A 22,160-nucleotide genomic window follows, 5' to 3' on the forward strand; every position below is an offset into this window, starting at 1 on the left:
GCATGGTAGGTTCATTTGACACTTCTTCTATCTCAATTTCATCTTGTCATAGTTCTTATAGTGCTTCCTTTGCTACAGTGGATGTATCTTGTACTAGTGTTGGAACCTCTTTTGTGACCTTGGATGTGTCTCCCACTCCTTCACCTAATCATGAGATGATCATGGACATACAAGCCCAAGAACTCATTTCCGTGCCCCGGACATTCCCATTAAAGATAATGAAATAATAGACATCATTGCTTTAAAGAACACCCCAACAAGGAGGAGAGGTTAACAAGCCTCCATTTCAAATGAGGTGCATGCGTTATTACATTTACCAGTTCCCTTTACTTTAGTTTTGAAGATGAAAATTGTTTTTGATAATGGACATATAATCCATTTGGTTCATGACTGCTGTCTCGATTTTCACATGGAAAGGGAACTCAATCTCATCTATTGAGAATACACTTATGGGAAGACCAATGAATGTGGACCTCCAAAAGACTAGCTACACAAGAGGGAGATCTCGCACAATGCTAGAAACTCAATGTCTTAAAGATACCTACAATACTCTTTGTTGTAGCAGAATGTGCTTGGTCATTTTTGGGTGCAAAATTAAGAGAGTTACACCAAAAATATGTTCAAATGAATAAAGATTATCAAAACCTCTATTTAGCATGGTCCATAAGATGAAGAGGAAACAAGATGAATAGAACTATGTTTGAGTACTCATTTGGTTCAAGGATAGTTTGTTGCAAAGCATATAGACTCGCACATTGTCTTGGCAATGAGAGGCTGAGAAGATTACAAGCCCGCCTCCATAAAGACATTTGTACAGCAAGACAAATGAGAGTTCTTGGACCACATGGCAACATGTTATGTTCTTGGTTGCAAGAATTTGTGGAGAAACATGCCAAGGCCCTTCCCAATAGTTATCAATTGCAGTTACCAGAATTTCTCCAAGCGCAAGATCCATTCCATGCATAAGGAGGCCATGGTTCATGCAAGTGACAAGTACGTGGCCTACCAACACTTCTGCAAGATTTGGAAGAATGAGTTCAACAACGTGAAGATACCAAAGCTTTGTCGCTTTGGCATGTGTGCCACATGTGCAGACTTGAAGGCCTTATATAATCAAGGTCAAGGGTAGGAGAGAGGTGCCTATAATGATGTCATGGACCTTTGTTCTTCTTCTTGGCAATAGTTTGCTTTCAGGCTAACATTATTACATATTTGTAGAAGAAGCAATTGCAGGGTTGCAAAAGCATCGAGATATGCAAGCTTTAGAAAGAAAGAAGTTACCGAAGCATGGCAAGAAGAGCTATCAAGAGCCTAATAAATACCTAGCCATCATCATTGATGGGATGGATCAAAAGAAGGCCAACCTTCCTCAATTGAAGTGAGTGGCCAAGGATTTGAAAGATGAGAACTTCATCACATATCACGTGGTTGGTTGCATGATCTACCATGGTGAATTAATCCCCAAGGTTATCTAACAACACCAAATGTAAGAAATGATCCTAATCTCATAGTCTTAGTTTTAAATGATGCATTGAGGAATCACACAAAACCTCTTCATGAAAGTGTTGTATGTCTAGCTTGACAACACATCGAGAGAATATTCTCTCTCTCTCTCTCTCTCTCTCTCTCTCTCTCTCTCTCTCTCTCTCTCTCATGCACGCACGCATGCATGTGTGCGTGGACACACACACACACAAAATCTGATTAGTAAATGTATCTCACACACACAGACACTTATTTCTTTACACATGAACACACACACACATTAATACTTTCCTAGCTATGAATTATTCTTTTATGCACCCTCGTGAAATCTTCCCTTTACACTTTCTTTTAACCACCCCACATACCAAGCCCACTAATCGTCCCATACCTCCTCTAATCCCTTCTTAACCCATGCACTCATTTGCTCCTTACTCCACTTGTGACTTAAACTTCACTTGTGGGGCTAAATTGTTTTTTTAATTATCTAAGAGTATATATGGTAGTCTATATTCCTAGGTAAAGCGATAACAAGCCGGGAAACACATGCATTACCTGTCTACCCAAACATAACTATGATGCTCTAGAGTAAGTGGACCCCAAACTCAAAACCTAGATTGCCTAAGGATTCGACATCTTTTTTCAATATTATGTTTGTCAAACTCAACATAATTAAAAATTCTTAATTTTGATTAAAATTTTTGCAAACTCTAGTTGCATTTTTCAACTTAGATGTGTCAAATATTTTTTCCTTACATGTTTCTCTTTTTTAACTTTTTATCCAATTGATGGAATTAATTGTATGGCTCAACTATTGATGGGACTAGCAGGCTAGTTCCATACAATTAATTCACATCCATTGGATATTTCTTTAGCATGGATAATCCCTAGTCATGTTGTGATCCACCTTAGTTTTTACTAACTTTTATATCTATTTTGCCGAAGTGGTTTACACATGTACTATTGGCATTACTTTTTCATTTTGATACTTATCCTACACATCCACTTCTATTCATTTATTATTAATAGGTGGGGAGTAAGTTTGACATGGTGGGCTTACTCCCCACCATGTGGTCTTACCCTCTGGGTTTGGGGTGGGCCACACATGCACACACACACACACACACACACACACAAAATAGATTTGATTAGTAAATGTATCTCACACACACAAACACTTATTTCTTTACACACAGACACATACACACATGAATACTTTCCTAACTATATGAACTATTCTTTTATGTACCCCTATGAAATCTTCCCTTTACACTTTCTTTTTAACCACCCCACATGCCAAGCCCACTAATCATCCCATACCACCTCTAATCCCTTCTTAACCCATGCACTCATTCGCTCCTTACTCCAATTGTGACTTGAACTTCACTTGTGGCTAAATTGTTTTTTAAATTATCTAAGAATCCTTATGGTTGTCTATATTCTTAGGTAAAGTGATAACAAGCTAGGGAAGATAAGCATTACCTCTCTACCCAAATGTAACCATGATGTTCTAACACCTAGTTTGTTTCGATGGTGGCAGCAGGTAAGTGGATCCTGACCTCGGAACCTAGATTGCCTGAGGAATTGAAATCTTTTTTCAATATTATGTTTGTCAAACTCAATATTATTAAAAAAATTTAATTTTGATAAAAAATTTTGCAAACTCTAGTTAAATTTTTCAACTTAGATGTCTCAAACGTTTTTTCCTTATATGTTTCTCTTTTTTTGCTTTTTATCCAATTGATGGAATTAATTGTATGGCTCAATTATTGATGGGAATTTTTAATCTAAACTCTCTCTCTCTCTCTCTCTCTCTCTCCACCATAAGTTTTATACTTGATATGTAACTAAAAACATAAAAAATATGAATTATGTGCTTTATCCCCTTCTTTCATGATGGTAAAGAATTAATTGAGTATTGTACAAGATCTCTCTCTTTATGGAGCTAGTAATTGCAAAGACTCTCACCTTTGGGCAAATGATAAAATGACTATGTTTCATTTTGGATCTGTGATAGGTCTAATGGCCTATCCTTGATGGATTAAAGTGCATGATATGGATGATAGGATTGAGTCTATTAGTATCTCAAGCTGGTCTAGAGGCTAATTTTAAATATTAGAGGTGAGCTGTAGACATCAACAAAAGCATACCTATGCATAGCCTATGCATTTTCACCTTGCAAACATAGGAAACTTACAATGGGCTATCAAAAAAATGGTTCTATTGGACCTAAATTGTTGAGAAAAGGTAGCTCCTTGGGGCTAATGATGAGAAGGGGATCCATGCAACATTCAAAGATGATGACTACTGTTGGACATGATCTTGAGAACATTGACAAAGATGCTCCATGAGGACACTTGAAGATCTAATATACAATGATAAAACTCTAACCAACTAAAAGTTTTATTGGACAATGATAAAATGCTAACCAACTAAGAGCTTTATTAGACACTATGCATTTATATGTGGATGAAGTTGGAGCTACTATGGCCCCATTAATGAAGATTACATGAACCTTTGGAATTTCTCCCCAAGTGAATTTGAGAATTGAGTAGGAAAAGTATCCTCTACTAAGAAAGATGTAGATGAATCTCATCATGAACTACCATTGATGTTGAAGAGAAAGCCTCAAGTGATGCAAGAGAGAGAGAGAGAGAGAGAGAGAGAGAGAGAGAGAGAGAGAGAGAGAGAGAGAGGTGGAGCAATGAGTGATCCCCTTAGAGCATTATGATCTTCCTTCCAAGTGACTGGGAGTTCCTTCTATATTAAGTAATGCTACCCTTTTAGCTACTTACACCTAGCCTAAACTACACAAAAAAAGATAAATGGAAGGGAAGGGTTGTACATTGAAGATGGAGCTTACTCCTAGCCAAAACTACACAAAAGTAGAGACAAAACTCAAAAGCATGACATCAATGTCTTCATGTTAGCCACTACCTAGGTTAGCAACTCACCTATAGGCCATGGATGGTGGATCCCTTGATATAGTCTACCCATTTTGTTACTTAGGCCTAGCGACAAAAATGGAAAATAAGTAGACACCACACAATAGCATAATGGCAAGCTCTTTATATTAGACATTGGCTAGCTTGGCAACTCAGCCTATTGGTAGGATCTTCAACATTCATCCCAATGGAAAATCTATATCCTTATCTAAGTTGCGTAGGATAATATTTATACCTTTAAATTTGATTAATTTGCCTAAAAGTCAAACATAACTTTCTCATATAAGCTTTAAATTTATCCCTCTAAGTACTCAAATCGATTAGCACAAGTGATCTGGAGCCATCTATAAGGTTAAAATTGTACAATTCAAGCTTATGAAAATTCTATATATGAACTTGAAGTATACTTACACCCATTAAAGCCTTGAAAATGGTAGCATGGGATAATATTTGTAGCTCTATGTTGGAAAAAGTTTTGCCTAATGGCATACACTTCTGTAGGTGTGTTCCTTAAAGATTTGCACAATGACCTACACTTCCCTAACCATATTTCCCTTGTATTTTTCACCCTTAGGAAAAAATTCCACTTCATGTGCAACATTTGTTGAGAACCACTAAAGTAGGTCACCCCAATGATGATTTGGCTAGTCCTACTTGTAAGTTCTAATTTTGTGGGATGATTTTCCTATATCCATATCTAGATTCAAGCCAAGTAGGACTGTTGATCTCAGAGAAGAGAAATAAGCTACAATAGAAACAATCTTGATTTGAGATATTCAAGCTAAGTACAGGTGTTTATCTAAGAGAAGAGAAAAATCTACAAGAGAAACAATCTTGATTGGTGTAGGGGGACAATTGAGAGGAATCTGGGCCCATAGGACCAAAGTCTATGGAGGACCACAATGTATCCTCCTACTCAACTAATATAGTGCATTAATGAGTGATCTCAAATGCCTCCTGTATCAATTCAACAACCATTACATTAGCAGACCTAACAAAGCACATTACATTAAAAGACCATAAAATATAAATCAATATATAGGATGCTTACCATCATGGCTCACAACATTCCCACCTTGTGTCACTGTGTTCCAGACCATGCCTGTTAGGAAAACAATATTTGTAGGAGAGGAAAGAGCAGTTGTATCCTATATGAGAAGGAAAAGAAAGAGGGAAAAAGCGCCTGTATGAGGGCAAAGAGTTGCTATAGTAGAAAAAAAAGTGCCTGTACGAGGGAAAAGAAAACTTGTACCAGAAGGAAAAGTGCCTGTAGGAGGGAAAAGAGCACCTACACCAAAAGGAGAAGTGCCTGTAGAAGGGAAAGAGAACCTGTAGGATATGGTAGCTAAGCAAGAGGCCATAGAGCAAGAGAAGGTAGATCAAGAGAGGAAAGAGAAGGCGGAGGTAGAACATAAGGGGATAGAGAAAGAGGAGGCATAGAAATAGTGAGAAGAGTAGGAGAGAGAAGACCAGCTGTAGGAGGTGCTACAACCCAAATTCTGAAAAATGGAGTGAGAGAGCAGTTGAACAAGAGCAAAGTAGACGAGAGAGAGAGGGCAAGCCTATAGTAGGCTAGAGGACAAAAGAAACTCGTCCAAAAGGTCTGACAATGGAGGGAGAGGATAGTTGGACCAGAGCAAAGGAGTAGAGAAAGAGGGGACAAACCTGGAGTAGGCTAGTGGACAAAAGAAATTCATCCAAAAGGTCCCACAATGGATGGAGAGGGAAGTTGACCAGAGCCTCTCCTACACCCCTAGGGGGGGAGAAGATTAGGGCCATTGATGGCTTTACCTACTTGACAACCACCCCTTGTAGCCCCCTCGACCGAGGGGTCATCACCTAGGTGTACCCATCATAGGTCCAGAAAGAGTATTAAGGATCGAGGCTATTGTGATGGCTCAAGGGATGTAGACAAGTCTACACACTCACATCCCTATAGTCCCCACTTCATCATGAGATGTAGTACCACAGTCAGGTCCCTTGCCCTCTCCACTCACAAGATGCAACACCTCAGAGCCCACTCTCTCCCTTACTCCTCGCTCTTTAAGCACTTGCACCGCCCCTCACTCTAGCTCTGCTACTCCATTCTTCAGCAAATCCTTTGAACTTTGTTTTGCTCGAGGACCTTCCCTACAGAGTGAATAGCGTTGGAGAGGTTATACAAGACCATGACGGGAAGGCGATCACTAGATACATGAGGAGGTTGGTGAGCACCCACTTCCCCAATGATATATTCAGACCTTGGAAACAACAAGAAAAAAGAGCCAAGGAAGCCTACATAGAATCCCTCAAGAGACAATTTTCAAATCCTAAAGGGTTTGAGTTTGAAACAAATGCCATGCTTACTCACATGGGGGAGATCCTTAGGTCTCGTAGATTTTGAACTAAGCGATGTTGTAATCAAAGGTAAGCACAAGTCAAAGTGGATGGACCCGAAGGATTGGAAGAAAGAGAAGAAGCTTTACAGGGACAATCAAGATGCATTTAAGCCTTAGCGGAGGGAAGCGAGGATAAGCCTAGAGATTGTAGGTCCTTCGCACCTTGGGAGCAGTGGCAGACTCGGCAACGAGGCATGGGTGGTAAGTATCTCTTTATCTTCTACTGAATTTCTAATATGTTCAATTGTTCAAATGTCTTATCATTCATATCTAACTAATTGAATTTGGATCCATAAGAATCTGTGATTGGAAGGCCTCAGATAACGAGGAGTACAGAAGGGCCTTCAAGATTGGAGCCGGGGCATGGTGTAAGGAGAAGGAGTCCATGTCGATTGGGAAAGGGTGGCGATGCATCATGTGAGTATACCCTATTCCTGTTTGTTATCGTTTGACTATCACCATTTCCTTACAATCAACACTCTTAGTTTTTCTAAGTTGTTTCATTCTCAAGGAGGCACATTCAACCCATCTAGAGATCTAGAGATGGAGAGATGGGATCTGAGGAAGAAGCGGCTAGATATGCAACAAAGGAGGGCGAGGGATCGGTCACACATAGAGAGACCAAGGGCAAGGAGGGTGACAAGGAGGATGCACACAGACTAGAGACCGAGGGCAAGGAGAGTGAGGAAAATGAGGAGGAGCAATAGTAGGATAGGATAATATTTAGTGGTTCAATATTTTGGCACTTTTGCCATTTTGTAGTAGATTGTGTGCCTCGGCAGATTTGCCATTTGGACATTTTTTAGCACATTAGTGCATTACTTTTGCCATTTTTTAGCACATTAGTGCATTACTTCAGAGGATTTGCCATTTTGTAGCATATTGCCATTACTTTGTAGACTTTCGTTACAAAATTGTAATGCACACCTCTGCATTTGTAACATTTAATCGTGATTTTAATGGGAAAAAATTTTATGTGGGGTAGGATGGGACTGAAACAAGCCCCATCTTGCCCCACATAATTTCTTTAAAGAATTTGTAGAAACATCGATAAATACCGATACCTGTACTGACATTGTAGTGTGGGTAAATACCGATGCCTACACTGACACCCATACCGATACTATCACACATATTTTACCAACAGTAACACCGATGTTGGTATTGGCGATTTCTTTGCTATGTCCACACCGACGGAGTTTCCAACACTTTCCACTTGTTTAAAAAAAATATCTTTGTATTTAGCGTCAGTATCAGTGTAAAAAAGTGGACCATCTTGAAGTGTAGTCAAGTGATATTTAGGCTACCATCTGTCCTTTTAATACCATTGATACCCTAGAGATAATAATTCAATACCCAACCAATATCTAGGAATTATACTAATTTTTCTATTAATACCATCGAGTATAATTGAAATTACCAGTGGTATATGTATTTGGTTTATCACTTGTGTGTTCCAAGCTACCAATGTGATAATGATTATTTTCATGCGACTTTTGCACCATTTGTGGCATCATGTTTCTCCTATATGATGATGTGCAATGGTCTTTGTCTTCCTTTCCAAGAAAACCTTCTTTTCATTAGGGGAGAAATGGGGTCTCAAAAGGGCCTCCAATTAGTGTTTCCTAATTTCAAGGGATTAGAGAGGGATTTGAGGTGTACCAATGAGAGTGCTTCTTTGTGTGGGGCAATGGTATGTTGAGGTGGAGGGATGGCAGGCATGCAGAGATCCCCTATTGGCTATTCCTCTTACATTGGGGACCACCCAAACCATTCTCCCCCCCCTTAACCCATGCTTAGCTGAGGTCCTCTAGGACAACAGAGAGAAGAATCTCGTTGCCTCTGTGTCGCTCATGGATGCGACAAACTTGTTGGGACTCCCGACAAATCCATGGGCTGTCTATTATCAAAGGAGTTACCGAGGTAATTGTAGGGGTAGGCCCGAGAGAGGAGTTGGCCTGTGCGAAGTCCACCCAAGGGTAGTCATAGGGATAGGAACGTGAGGAGTTGGCTGAGTGGAATTGAAGTCCTCTGGAGAGTACAAATCATGACGTCTCCTCCTATGAGGGGCGTCCTACTCTCCGAACTACGATGTGCTAACATGTCTAGTTTGGGGGGATTGGACAAACACAAAAACACAGGAGCGGGTAAGAACCAGAAAGACAATTTACATAAAAGACAATACTTACACTTTACTTAAAGGACAAATTATTACTTGAACTCAAATTCTATTTACTAAAACTATGAAAAGACAATTTACTTAAGACTTCATCGTATATTATCATATATCTCCATAAGTTACTTTACCATATGTATCCAAAAGAGTATTTATATACCAAATTTGGGTCCAAAAGACTATTCAGTTAGAAAATTTATATCCAAAAGAGTTTTCATATACAAAAATTCTTGCAAAAATAGTATTGTAAAACAAAATTTGTCTCCAAAAGAGACGTTCTCCAAAAATGCCAAAAGAGAGAGGAGGTCTACTGCTCTGCATTACTATCTGAGGTATTTTCCACCTCCTCACTGCTAGACGTGGGTCACTCGGGACCTCATCTTCCACTTCTTCTAATATATATTTATACTCTTCTTGGACTATGTACTCGCGGTCCAAGAAGACATCTACACAAACCATTATGTCTTTTATAGTGTCATCCTTGCTATATGGTCGATTCTAGTGGTTTCTCCAAAGCTTACGAAGATCCCATAGGTTGTTTTGTGCCTCCCTCATTCCATGCCACTCCACGCACAATCGGTCAGGACCCCACCCACACACATGCACTTTGACGTTATACTTTACCCAATCTGCATCATGCGCAATATTTTTTGCTACATGTGAGAGCAGAGTTTGGATGTCCCAAATGATAGCAACATGGGGAACCGGGTTGAGGTTTTTGAAAGACTGTTGTGGAGGAGGGCGTTCCATTTTTAATCAGTTTGAAAAAAAAGAACCAAATACGAGCATATAACACATTACAAATCATACCAGGGCACTCGTTCAAGATATGTAAAAGAATTAGGGTACAAACAAGCTACATTCACATTCACTTCTATTCAACAAAATATATATTTATTGCACAAGCCAATATATTACGAAAAGATAATTCTAGGAAACATTATTGCAGCCACTCTCCTTTATTTCACAATCTTCACCAATCACATCCCCTATCTCCCTATCCGCCGCTTTATCCTCCTCAAGTTTTAAACATTTGATTCTTTGCCCCGCCCTTCTCCGCTTCATCCTCCCACAGTCTTTAAAGTCTCCCCTTCTCTCTTCTTTGTCTCACACCACTCCCATCTCATCGTTCCCCTCCTTCCACTCCTTCTACTCTGCTACTTCTAGTCACTCTCTTGTCACTTCCTTCTCGTCGCTCACTGATAGTCATTCCCTTCTCTTCGCTCTCTCTCTCTGCTACTCTCCATGGCCCCTAGTGAAAAAGCTATGTTAGCATACTTGGAGGAGCGGTAAATTCCATATTACAATATAAAGGATGGGGAGGTAGATATACCATCGCTCCCTAGTGCGCATCTATGTCCAAACGCACACATTGAGGGTGAGGATCTACCCAACAAGAACATGTACAAGACCGATCAGGAGATCTTGGAGGATTCTATTGAGGAGATGTAGAGCCTGATGTAGGAGGAAGGCCATACGCCCAAGGAAGTTCCTTGGGCTATAGAGCAAAAGAAAAAAGAGGTGAAGGATGAGAATAAAAAGAGAGATGACAAAGGGGAGGGTAGCACTTCATTGAAGAAATAATGAAGAATGTATTTATAGTTTATAAAGTACTCCGATATAGAGAATGTTAGCTATAGTTTCTGGTGTATGAGAGGGAGCCCTCTCTTGGATATTTTTTGTAACCCCTCTTGGATATTTGTTATGATATATGATGAGATTATGTTGTATCCCTCTCTTTGTTATTCATTATACTAAATGCCTTTTAAAAGAGAGAAAAGATAGGAGAAAAAGTTTGAAAAGAGAGAGAACAAGATAGGCCCCTCACACTGGTGCATTTATAGACTCGGATCATTCTTTGAATTCTTGGGTTTTGAATCTTAGCCTTCAATTTCCATGACACAAAAAAAAAAGTCCAAAATGCATTTGTTACAATTGATACTCTTAGGTTTTCAAAGAATGATTTGGAGAGGGAAGCAATGACACAAGTCTGCATATGCTTGCTCAATGTTAGGCTATTGAAGCTTCATGTGGCTGAGACCTCAAGGAGAGGGGAAGAGAGAAGGAAAAGAGAGAAGGAAAAGAGAGGAAAAAAGATGAAGGAAAAGAGAGAAGAAAAAGAGATGAAGGAAAAGAGAGGAAAAGAAAGAAGAGGAGAAGAGAGGAAAAGACAGAAGAGAAGAGAGGGGAAGAGAGGAAATAAGAGAAAATGAGAAAAGAGAGGAAATTAGAGAGGGGAGAGAAGATGAAGGAAAAGAGAGGAAAAGAGAGAAGGAAAGAGAGAAAAGAGAGAAGGAAAATAGAGGAAAAGAGAGAAGGAAAAGAGAGGAGAAGAGAGGCAAAGAGAGAATGAAAAGACAAGGACAGAGAGAAGGAAAAGAGAAGGTCTCATAGGTATTCTACATGTTCGCTTGAAAGAAGAGTATATAGAACTAAGATTTTGATGCTTTCATGTAATTAACTTACATGATTGTGACACATTGTTGGACCTCCTTTTTTGCTTGGGTAGTTTATCCTCCCAATTACAATGAGAGGATGCTTATCAGAAGATGTTAGAACTACTATCTGCAAGATCAGTGGCATGGTCAGGTATGCTTACTATCATATCACCTTCATTATATTTCATACAATTTTAAATGATGGATATAAAATATTGAATCTTACAAGTGCATGTGGAATAGGTGGATCTCACAACAAGAGATGTGTGTATGGAGCATCAACTCCATTGAAGCTGTGTGCCTACTTGAGAAGCACTTTCCCTCAAGAATTATGACAACTCGGGTGCACTTGCTTGTACACATAGTTGATGAGGTCGCCATCGCAGGAATTGTTCATAGTCATTGGATGTTTTTCCTTAATCGGTTTATGAAAACCTTGAAGGGATTTGTAAGGCAAAGAGCTAGACTCGAAGCAAGCATGGTAGAGGGATGGCTTGTGCAAGAGTCATTAGTATACATCATAGAGTTTCTTGCATCCATGGATCCTGTTATGCCACATGCTTTGAACATCAAGGACAATGATCGTGTCATTGCATAGGTTCCCCAAGGTAAAGGGGTTGAAACAAAGATGAGTGAAGAGTAAAGAGAGAAATTCAATAAGTTTTGTATCCTCAATAGTCCCGAGATGCAAAGATGGGTGGAGAGATATGAAGAGGCCAAAGAACAAAAAATAAATGAGAGGGTGAGATTTAGAGTCATGCATAGGCAGAGGGCCATATCCACCAGACCTTGTTCTTCTCCCCAGACACATGTCCCATGATTGGCTATAAGAAGCTCTTCGTGAAGCAAACATGATGGAGAGGAGATAATCGCTCATTGAGAGCGAGAGCTTGCAGTCAGATATATGCCACATGTAAGTTTTTAACCTTTCTACTTTATTTGGGTATTTATGATCACGATTGCTACAAAATGCATCCTCATTGTTTTAATCATGTTCTTTTTAATACAAAAAGTATAGCGCATTGTGGTCACATGGACAGCATTTTCATGTGGAATGGATCGATTCAAGAAGAGTCACATATGATTGTGGATCGAGTCATGGCTAGCTTTGTACAAGATAGCCGAGCAAGTTCTTATAATAGCAATCTTCTCTCCTCACGATTAGATTATTGTGGGACCATACGTGACATCTATGAAGTTGATTTTATAAGATTTAGTATTTTCATTCTTAATGTCAAATGGTTTAGAACTATCTACAATGGTCCCAATGCTACAGTCAGGAGAGACAAATAAGGTTTCTTTGCCATTGACTCCACCAGGACCAATGAACATGATACCTTTGTTCTTCCAGAGCATTGTGAACAAGTGCACATTAACGAATCAATTAAAAGCTAATATCTTCGTTTTCAAACAAATGTTGGTAGATTCTCATACATATATTTATATTTATATTTATACTTAAGCATAAATGAATATAATTACATGAACCTAATTTGGATCTTCAATGTAGGTGGTCTTTCATCCAAATCGTTTGGATCCAAGATGGCGGTACGTGATCCAAGCTGCTCCTCGAAGCGAACATATTTTTTAAGATAGGGATATAAAAACAAAGATGCCAGCAAATGATCCAAATAATGATGTTGATGGATCTAGGGAAGAGGATGAATATGACCATATGGGCCATGAAGAAGGTGAAAATAATAACACTGTAATGGAAGGTGGAGATCATGACTTTGGGAAGAAGAGGGAGAACTAGAGGCCGGTGAACTTGAGGATCAAATCTTAGGTAGACATACAATAGGGGATGATGTAGGTGATCAATTGTATGTAAACCTTGAGATAGACATATTTGGTAGGCAAGACTTGGCTCAAGATGAAGCCATTAATGTAAATGCTACTAATTCATATTTTTGACATTGACGAGACTTCTTATGTATAATTTGGCCCTCACATTTTTATAGTGACATTTTGTACATTAATTTGTATGTTAATTAAGTTCACTATCATTACATGAGTGTTTTGATCTCAATTTTGGTGTAGATACTCTTATATTTTTTATCTTTCAAATGACCAAACTTGTGGTTCAAAATTTTTTTAGGACCCTTGGAAATGACATTCTGTAAAAATGTCAGTATGGAAAAATGTACCCATGCATTGGTGAAAGCATCGCTAAAAGCATCAGTGCAAGGGTTGGTGTTAGTGGATATAAATGCCGGTATAGGGATTGGTACATACTGACACATATACCAATGACCATATCCATGGCTATTTTGACATCCACACTAACACCTTCCCCGCTCGCCAACCATACTGACAATCTTCATGCCCATACCTGTGAAGCGTTGGAAGACACCAAAAAGAGACCTATGTCTTGTAGTACTATTGAAGTATTATCAATGGAAATATTCTCTATTCCGTTAATATAATGATAATACTTGAAACAAAAGTATGGCAATTAGTGATGGTAATATTTATTGGGTTTCTCACATACTTTATACTTATATATGAGCGCCACAAGCATTCTTGATTCAAAAAGATTATAGTCCACAGCTCCTACACCCAGAGTGCTAGGGTAAGGTGGATCACAATCGATTATGAGAGGATGAGGGTGAGGGAGATAGTGTTCATTGTCGTTGCAAAAGTGATCAAGTACTTTAATATCTAGCATATTGGGGTAAGGATTTACCACAACTACAAGCCAATGAATGCAATAGATATTATAGGAGGAGAATGAGGTATGAGATCTCAAAGATATTATTTCCCCCTTTATTTGAATCCTATTGCAACTTGCATGCACCACACATTATATTCATGTAAGGTCTTATTTGTGGTTGATCAGATAAAATAGCCCACCATGTGGGCCTTTCCATGCCCCTATCATTACCTTAATCTAGGATTGATAGAGATTACTTTGGTAGAAGCTAGTTTGGTCAAACCTAGATTGGTAGAACCTTGTTTGGTATAGGATGAGAGATGAAAATTTGCTCTCTATTTTAGAAATTAAAAATGGCTTTTGGGAACCTTTAGATCCAAAAAACCTATCCCAAGGTAAGGAGGCAAGGATAAGTATGTAAAATAACACACATCAAATGAAATGCATCAATTGACAAGATTGTAAGTAATAAAGCTACTCGCAAAATACGTTGGCTCCACCTTTACAAAGTGCCAATCCTGCAAGCAATTGGTAAAGTGAGACATTATTGGTGAGAGGAAAATGGATTATTATCAAGTCAAGATATATTGATTTAGTAATAATCCAAGTCCCCCTCGCTCAATCTTACTCTTAAAAGTATGTAAGCATATATAATTTTTTCTCTTTCTCTGAGAGCCAATATATTGATGGGAGATAGAGATAGAGAATAGCACCAATAGGTGAGAATAGAGCATACATTTAAAAAATGAATTAACTTACAATATAGTAAGTAATAAAGATACTTACAATGTATGCTAGCTGCACCTAGTCTTGTTACAGCCTCCACTTGTTATGGCATGTTTTGAGCTCTTTCTTTATCAAGCTCCTCCTTTATTGAGCATCAATCTTTCAAGCAGCTAGTATAGTATCCTATTGCTTGCTTCCCATACCTTGGAGATTAGTGCATGCCCTAGTACCGTGGTTATGATTTGCAAATTATATTAATGATGCTCCAATAGGGCTCCAATCCATAACATATGTGAAGGGTGTAGCTCACAATGACTAAAGTTGTTAGAAAAAAAATTTCTCCTCCAGCTTTTAAGGTCATGAACTACAATCATAGAACCCCATTCCTCTTTTGATCCTACAAAATCAACAATCCTTGCCTCTAAAATATATCTCGGGCTATCAACTTTCCTTCCTTTAGCAAGAAGCATAGTAAATTTTCACTTCACCCAAAGGTCTAGCCAAGAGATTGGGTCCTACTCTCTAGGATCTTACGACAAGGGACTAAATCGGACTACCCCTGAGGTGCAAGTGTCTAGATTCTAGACAAAATATGATAGCATTGGACTTTTTGGACGGCAAGGCTTGTTGACTATGTAGAGTCTAAGAGAAGGCAAGTGTTTAATTGGAATTCATGATCTTAAAGACCTAAGGGGAAATTTTTTGTCTAAAAACTTCAATCACTATGAGCTACACCCTTTGCAGTTGTTTGGAATTGAAGCATCATTCACACCATTTTTAAATCATTATCATAGCATTATGGTGGTGAACCAATCTCAAAACCATGGAAAGCATGCCATAGGATAATATACCATCTGCTTAAAAGAAATATTTGGTAGATTTGGCTAGTATTTGTAGTATTCACAAAAGGCGCAAGCCAAGTAAAAGGGTTTCATGTTTACTTGATCCATGATGATGTAACATAATATGATACATGATGATGCTACATGATGGGATGCAAGTTGATATGATGTGTGATAATGCTACATGGCATATGCAAATTTTAGGAAAGTAGAATCAAGAGGTTTAAAAATGAGACTCAAACTTTGACTTTATTACATCATCTTAACAAATGTATACATGAAGAATCTATAGATCTCCATAAATAATGTCTTCGATTACTACTCTACAACCTTTAGAACCATGTTCATATCTCAATTGGTTGCATAACCAATTTCTCGTTGCACAACCAAACACTTGGACTTGGTGCATTGCATATTTTGGTATAAGCCTCTCTAATGGGTTTTCTGCCATCATGTTATGACCAATCTATAGCAAAATGGACTAAAAAGGTGATTGGTTAGGCATGTGAATATCCAATTGACATATTTATGGGTATCAAAGAAAAGCTATAGCATTTTGGTAATAATCCAACCAAGGCCCAATATGTCAGATTTTGTAGTCCAAATACCTATAACACTGGTACAAGTCAAGCATAGTCTTGGTCAGGTTCGAGAGTCCATTTTTCCCAATTTTGTCACCCTCAGTCCTATAGCCACTTCATTGTTTTTAAGTCCTTCTAAACTCCTCTACAAAATCTTGTACTATTCCCCAATCAATGCTCAACATGCACCATTTGAAGTATGAGCAAGATCTTGCTATGGTGCAAGTTTGCATGGAACCATTCGGCATAATGCAAGCATGCCAGTCTAGGCAAGAGAGAATGGCTCAAATGGTGCATCGGCATAAAAGAAGTTGATTCATTGCGCCATGTTTCCTCCTTTAATTACATCCTCTACCTTTCCTTCTACTTGCATCTTTATCTTTTCTCCTCTCTTCAAGTGCACATCAATGTAATGTTTGAAAAACCTTCATTAAATGGTAGCCCAAGAAAATTTTGAGAAAAAGCTTTGATTATGATGTGATTGTCTAAAGGGGATCTTCTTAGCTTGCAAAAATACTCAAATGAGGATAGGGTGTGCTATGTGGATGGCCACCACTCTTTCTGCTTTTGGTCTATAAGTCCTACTAGTGTCGTTGTACCACTTGTTGGCATACCGTATGTGTGGTAATAGGCCAGGTAAACTATTAGATAAACCCAATAGATAGTGCCATTGAGTTAGGTCTCTTTCTCTATGATAAATGTCACAAAAGTAATTCTTCTTATGTGACTAGCTCATTTTTGTAACTTTTGTGCAGAACCTCCCTACACCGATTCTTTTAAGATGCCAGCACCTCTTTTCTTATCTTGCTAAGCTTCCTCCTTTCCCATCCCAAAGACTAATTCTAACTTCTTCTCCCAAGTCTCAACTTAGTCTCAATCATGAGTGTCTTCTTGTCAAATTAAATGCCTTTAGTTTTTTGCAAAGCCCATATTGCATCCCATCATTCCATTTGTGATGCATGAACATCATTGACAAATGATAGGCAGCACATGAATTCCCAAACCATGAAGACATGCCAATGAGGGATTCAATCCAAAGAAATGCATCAAAATAATATTTCACAACACTAACAAGCACACAGATTTGGGCATCTATTTCTAGCAAACTGATTCATGTCCTCTATGGCCTTGCTCTTCAAATTATGCAACCTACCTATGCTCTATATTGTGGCCTCCATCTCTCTCTCCAACATGCTATTTATCTTCTCTAGCAATCACCCTTGAAGCACCTAGTTAACTAGCTTGCATTGTGCCCTTGATCACCACACGTTTGCGCTAAGAGCTAGTGTAACCTTCCGTCTTGCAAAAAAAAACTATGCAAAAGTTTGCCTACAAACTCCATACGATATCTGCACATACGAACCCACATGTTAATCCAACTTATAGTATACAACATATAGGCATGGTACAAAACATATGATAAAAAATGCATACAAAAGAAAAAAATGATAAAAACCACCTCCCCCAACCCTCCCCTTTGAGAGCATCTAGGCACTCACACCTTAAGAGTAGTCCCATCTAGCTCATTTCCTTGTTGGTGCTCGGGGTGGTCACTCATCATATGTAACCCTATCACATGAGTTCAACAGAAGGATATTTTTATTTCTAAAATTTACAGAAATAAATATACATAAGGGACTATTTAAAAGAGTTTTGGAAAAATTTTACAGATTTGTATAGAAAAGGGGTACATTTTATTAATGAAAAATTTACAGATAAGGGATTTTAGAAATAGGCCTTGAACGCACGTGATATAGAGGGTTTATACATAGCGACCCCCCCGAGTGTTGGTGCAATGATCAAGAACCACTCCCTAGCCTAGGCCCTAGATGGGGCTTAAAAGAAGAGAGGAAAATTACCTCTCAAATCCAAACCCATGAAAATGGCGTAGTTGCATACTAGTAAGAGCACCATTGGTTATATTTCATTACCACTAGTATTGGCTCTATTACTAATGATAAAGAGTGAAATAGTTAATGTTATCAATGCTTACTAGACCTTGTACTAAGTACTAGTAATAATGATAGTATCAGCAATATAGTCTCCCACTAGTACAATGACTCATTCTACCAACAATAAATTTCTATTTGTCAATGATAGATTTACCATCTATCAATGGTATTAGTAAAATAGCTAGTAGTGGTAGATTGTTGATTTTGTCTTTTTCATTGAGAAGATTTTTCCATCATGCATCATTTTGTGAAAAACGTATTCACATGATATACAAATCACACAAAAAGTTCACTTAATTATGTGAGAATGTAATCCTTGATTCTATTTAATGGGATGCACATCAAGTTGGCACAAAATTTGTGATATATATCTTGCCCAAGACCACAACTATGGCATATAATATATTGTTTAATTATTCTTTGCACTCAATTGTGATTCCTTTTGGACATCAAAAATCAATGTGCAATTTTCTCAAGTTACTTGTCTATCTTCATGGGTTATTGAACTAATAAAGGGTATAAAGAAGATGAATGTATGAACGGGACATGATATGCTAACAAAGGCAAGGGTGAGTGCAAAAGGATATGCAAAATTGGGGAAGTGGGATGATACAAAAGCTAGATGTGAAATAGAAAATTGAAGCAGGCATAGGGATGAAATAGATATAGGGTATCACAAGGTGGGATGGGAGATCAAAGGCCAAGGACTAGGCTAGGGCTCGGTGAGGGTAATAAGAAACTACACAAAACAATAGAAAAAGAATATATCTGAAGCACTAAAAGAATTTGTTAATGTGGAAAAAAGACTATTGAAAGGAAGAAATAAGAGCTGGAGAGGGACTTAAACTTCATATGCAAGTTTTTTGTAAGCTAGTATTCGAAACATCTGGTCATATAGATGGGTTTAGATGACTTCAAGTGCTGGTCGATTTGAGTATTTCGAGCTTGGCTAAATCTAGAGCTTGTAAAGAGCTTGCATAAGAAAGTTATGGCAAGTTGTAAGTATTAGCCCAAGAACTTGGAGATGTCTCTAGATTTTCCATGAGGCTAATATTCACCCCTTTTTCTTTGTGTGTGTGCACACGCGCATTTTGGCTGGCAGGCAGAAGGTGCAGAACTCTAATTGGGCCTCCTATCTTTTTGGAGACTTGTTAAATATTCCTTTAACTTTCCACTTTTCTACTATTTTTACTTGGGTTTTCACCTCTTATAAGGTTTCCCGTGAGTAATATAAAGTTCCTTTTTTTTTGCCTGTGGAAGGAATGACTAAGTGAAGGCGATTCACAACAAAGCGAAAATAGCCATTTTCAATTTCCAAAGAATCTCTAATGATTTTATGATTGTTTACTCTCCACATGCTATTTTTTCCTCTACAAATCTTCCACATTTTTAGGTCTCTCTCTCTCTCTCTCTCTTTCTCTCTCTCATGAGCTTTCAATTCATCATCTCTGCCCTCTTTTCCGCACGGCACATCTTCCTGAATCTAAGGCAGCCCTTATGAATGATTTATAATCATTCACCTTGTTTTTAAAGTGAAGGGGGGGGAGAAAGCGCGAGCAAGCCACGGGTTTACCGTTTTGCGGATCTAGCGTTTTGGTGACGTACTATTGGAGGCCTTTTGGCTGCAAATATCTCAAAATAGAGCAACGCTAGTCTATTGACCTGCTTGTTCTTATAATATTAATCTGCGAAATTAGTCAAAAGCATTAGTTCTCAACTAAGTACTTCAGACACTACATAATGGAACAACCATTCGGATTCTCGTCGCTGAATATTGTGGAAACTCCATCTTGAGGTCTGCTGTGATACTGAGAATTCATATGTCGAGCAGGTACGTTGTATCCATGCCTTTCGTAATTATATGTCGTCGCAAATGCATGCGAATTCGCGGGATAACCGTAGGTATTGGGCAAGTGAAGGTGGTAATCCTCTTGGTGGGCAGGATTCCAAAACTCGGCCCTTTTTCCGGTCCTCCTTATAGCTCTAAGCACTTGCATCCTATCGACGTAACCCATTACGGTCACCTTGTTTTGCGTTAAATCTACGTCCACGGAATCGACCCCTGTAAAGCTCAATAATTGCAAAAATAAGGAATCAGGCTTTCTGAATTGTTGAGAGGTTTGAACAACCTACATCTTTCCATAGTTTGTAACCAGTTAGGAAGTTTAATAGAACAGAAAATTGAAACTAGAAAAGACAAGACACCGCAACTATATTGTTTGACGTCAGCAAAACCCAGTCTCCAGATGTTTTCAAAGAGAGTCGACGAGACATGAGATGGGTCTGGAGGACACGCCTCTAAGCCGGGAGAGTGCTTTCCGAACGGTGCGTTCACAGCCATTGCAGTCCATCCGAACAAGCATTTCTACCATCTGCACTCCAAAATCCACAATGTATTAGATCCTTAGGGAATAAATATATTGTTCGTGTGTTCCATACAGGTATAGAACAACACAATGGGCAAGCGTACTGCGTGCTAAGGGATTGCTCAATACATCCATAGCCTCCGATGAACCAGGGTTGCAGAACAAGGAGCCTCTCTTGAGAAAGAGCCTAGCCTTCACTTAGGCAATTCTGTAGCAAAGTGCAGGGAGTGAATGCAGGTTGCAAAGTGGAATAAAGGGCGTTAAATTTATAAAGGATAGAGGTGGTAGTGGGCTGTGTGCTGGGGCTGATCAGACAATAAACACATACATATTCCAAAGCGATGAAGCCAATTGAAGGCAGCACGGTACCCATGCTGTGGCACATGCTGAGAATAAGAATAAATGGGCACGATTGAAGATTAGGGAATAACTCAAAAAGTGTTGGGTGTGCAGGAATGAGAGCGCGGAAAGTAGGCTTTTGCCCGTTTCTGTGATTGCTACCCCTCCACTCCAATCACTTAGTAAAATCCGTCTTCTAGAAATGGACACATAAAGCATATCCCTTTTTGTCTCACGTGTAAGGAAGAGCTTTTCAAATGTTAAATTTCATTATAGCTTGGGAGCCAACCGGCCATATCAAAAGTATGGTAGAAGAAAAAATCAGAGAAAACATAGGCATTATCATCACACTTCAAAAGAGCCCTTGCTCAATATTCCCAAGCTAGTGCCAGGAGATTGTAAAAGCAAAAGATGAGCATCTTATACCCTCTTATCATTATTCTATGAAAGACATCATGAATGTTGTGTGCACATATCCTCAACCTTTATTAAGGTTTGCTTTAAGAGTTTTAATATTGCTCTTTGACTACCTTCTAGATGTAATTCGACTTTATATTCTTCAAGTTCATGAATAGTCATATGGTATTTTGTAATCCTTCGAGAACAATCCTTTCACAACGCCATTGAAAATTATAAGACCAACCTTGAAAAGCAACCTTCCCATTGAATACCATAATTATCTTGTACTCATTTTCTTTTTTTTGGTTATTACTTTTTACCAAACCACGACACAACTTGATAAATTCTAGCTAAAGTAGAATGTAGGGTTTGTGTGATGCTCACTAGTAGCACTTTAATCATAGACACCTTTAGACTTGAGATGGAAGCAATCTCAATATCCTTCTTTTGTTTTTAAATAAATAATAGGTGAATTATTATATGTGCTTCACAATGCTACAAATAATGGACTTGTAGCAAAGTTTATGAGACCTACATCACCTAGATTTTTTGTAGTTCCTAATCACACAAACTTATCACATCAATCCATTACTTCTACGTTGTTTGTGTTTCAAAAAGTGTTTTGCATGTAATAATTAAGCTAGCATAGAGGCATCTTGGTCATGTTAATCATGATAATATGACAATATTTGATTAACTTCTATATTTAATTCAACATGTTTTCATTCATTTAAACTCAATAGCCATACATTATTTTCATTCGCTAGTTGCAATCCTTCCGCAACAATCCTTTCATAATGCCTTTGAAAATTATAAGAGCCACATTGAAAGGAAACCTACCCATTGAATACCATAATCATCTTCTACTCCATGTTCTTTTATC

General features: G+C 38.4%; 1 protein-coding gene across 1 annotated transcript; it reads right to left on the reverse strand.

Annotated features, from left to right (window-relative positions):
• Positions 1-19,806: 19,806 nt before the first annotated feature.
• On the reverse strand, positions 19,807-20,828 carry LOC147889028 (heavy metal-associated isoprenylated plant protein 44-like). Its single transcript, XM_087392583.1, has 3 exons — positions 20,669-20,828; positions 20,470-20,545; positions 19,807-20,235 (listed from the first exon to the last, which is right to left on the reverse strand). The coding sequence occupies exons 1-3, from the start codon at positions 20,672-20,674 to the stop codon at positions 19,907-19,909; spliced, it is 411 nt and encodes a 136-aa protein (XP_087248709.1). The 5' UTR covers positions 20,675-20,828; the 3' UTR covers positions 19,807-19,906.
• Between the last annotated feature and the right edge of the window lie 1,332 nt (positions 20,829-22,160).

The sequence above is a fragment of the Dipteris shenzhenensis genome, chromosome 21 (genome assembly GCF_047967505.1).
Source record: "Dipteris shenzhenensis isolate YYH24624 ecotype China chromosome 21, Dip_SZ_1.0, whole genome shotgun sequence".
Lineage (NCBI taxonomy): Eukaryota > Viridiplantae > Streptophyta > Polypodiopsida > Gleicheniales > Dipteridaceae > Dipteris > Dipteris shenzhenensis.

Excerpts from the sequence above, each read along its gene's own strand:
- LOC147889028 (XM_087392583.1), bottom strand. Across the intron at positions 20,236-20,469 it reads AGCACTCTCCCGGCTTAGAG|GGGTCGATTCCGTGGACGTA; the intron begins GCGTGTCCTCCA and ends TGAGCTTTACAG.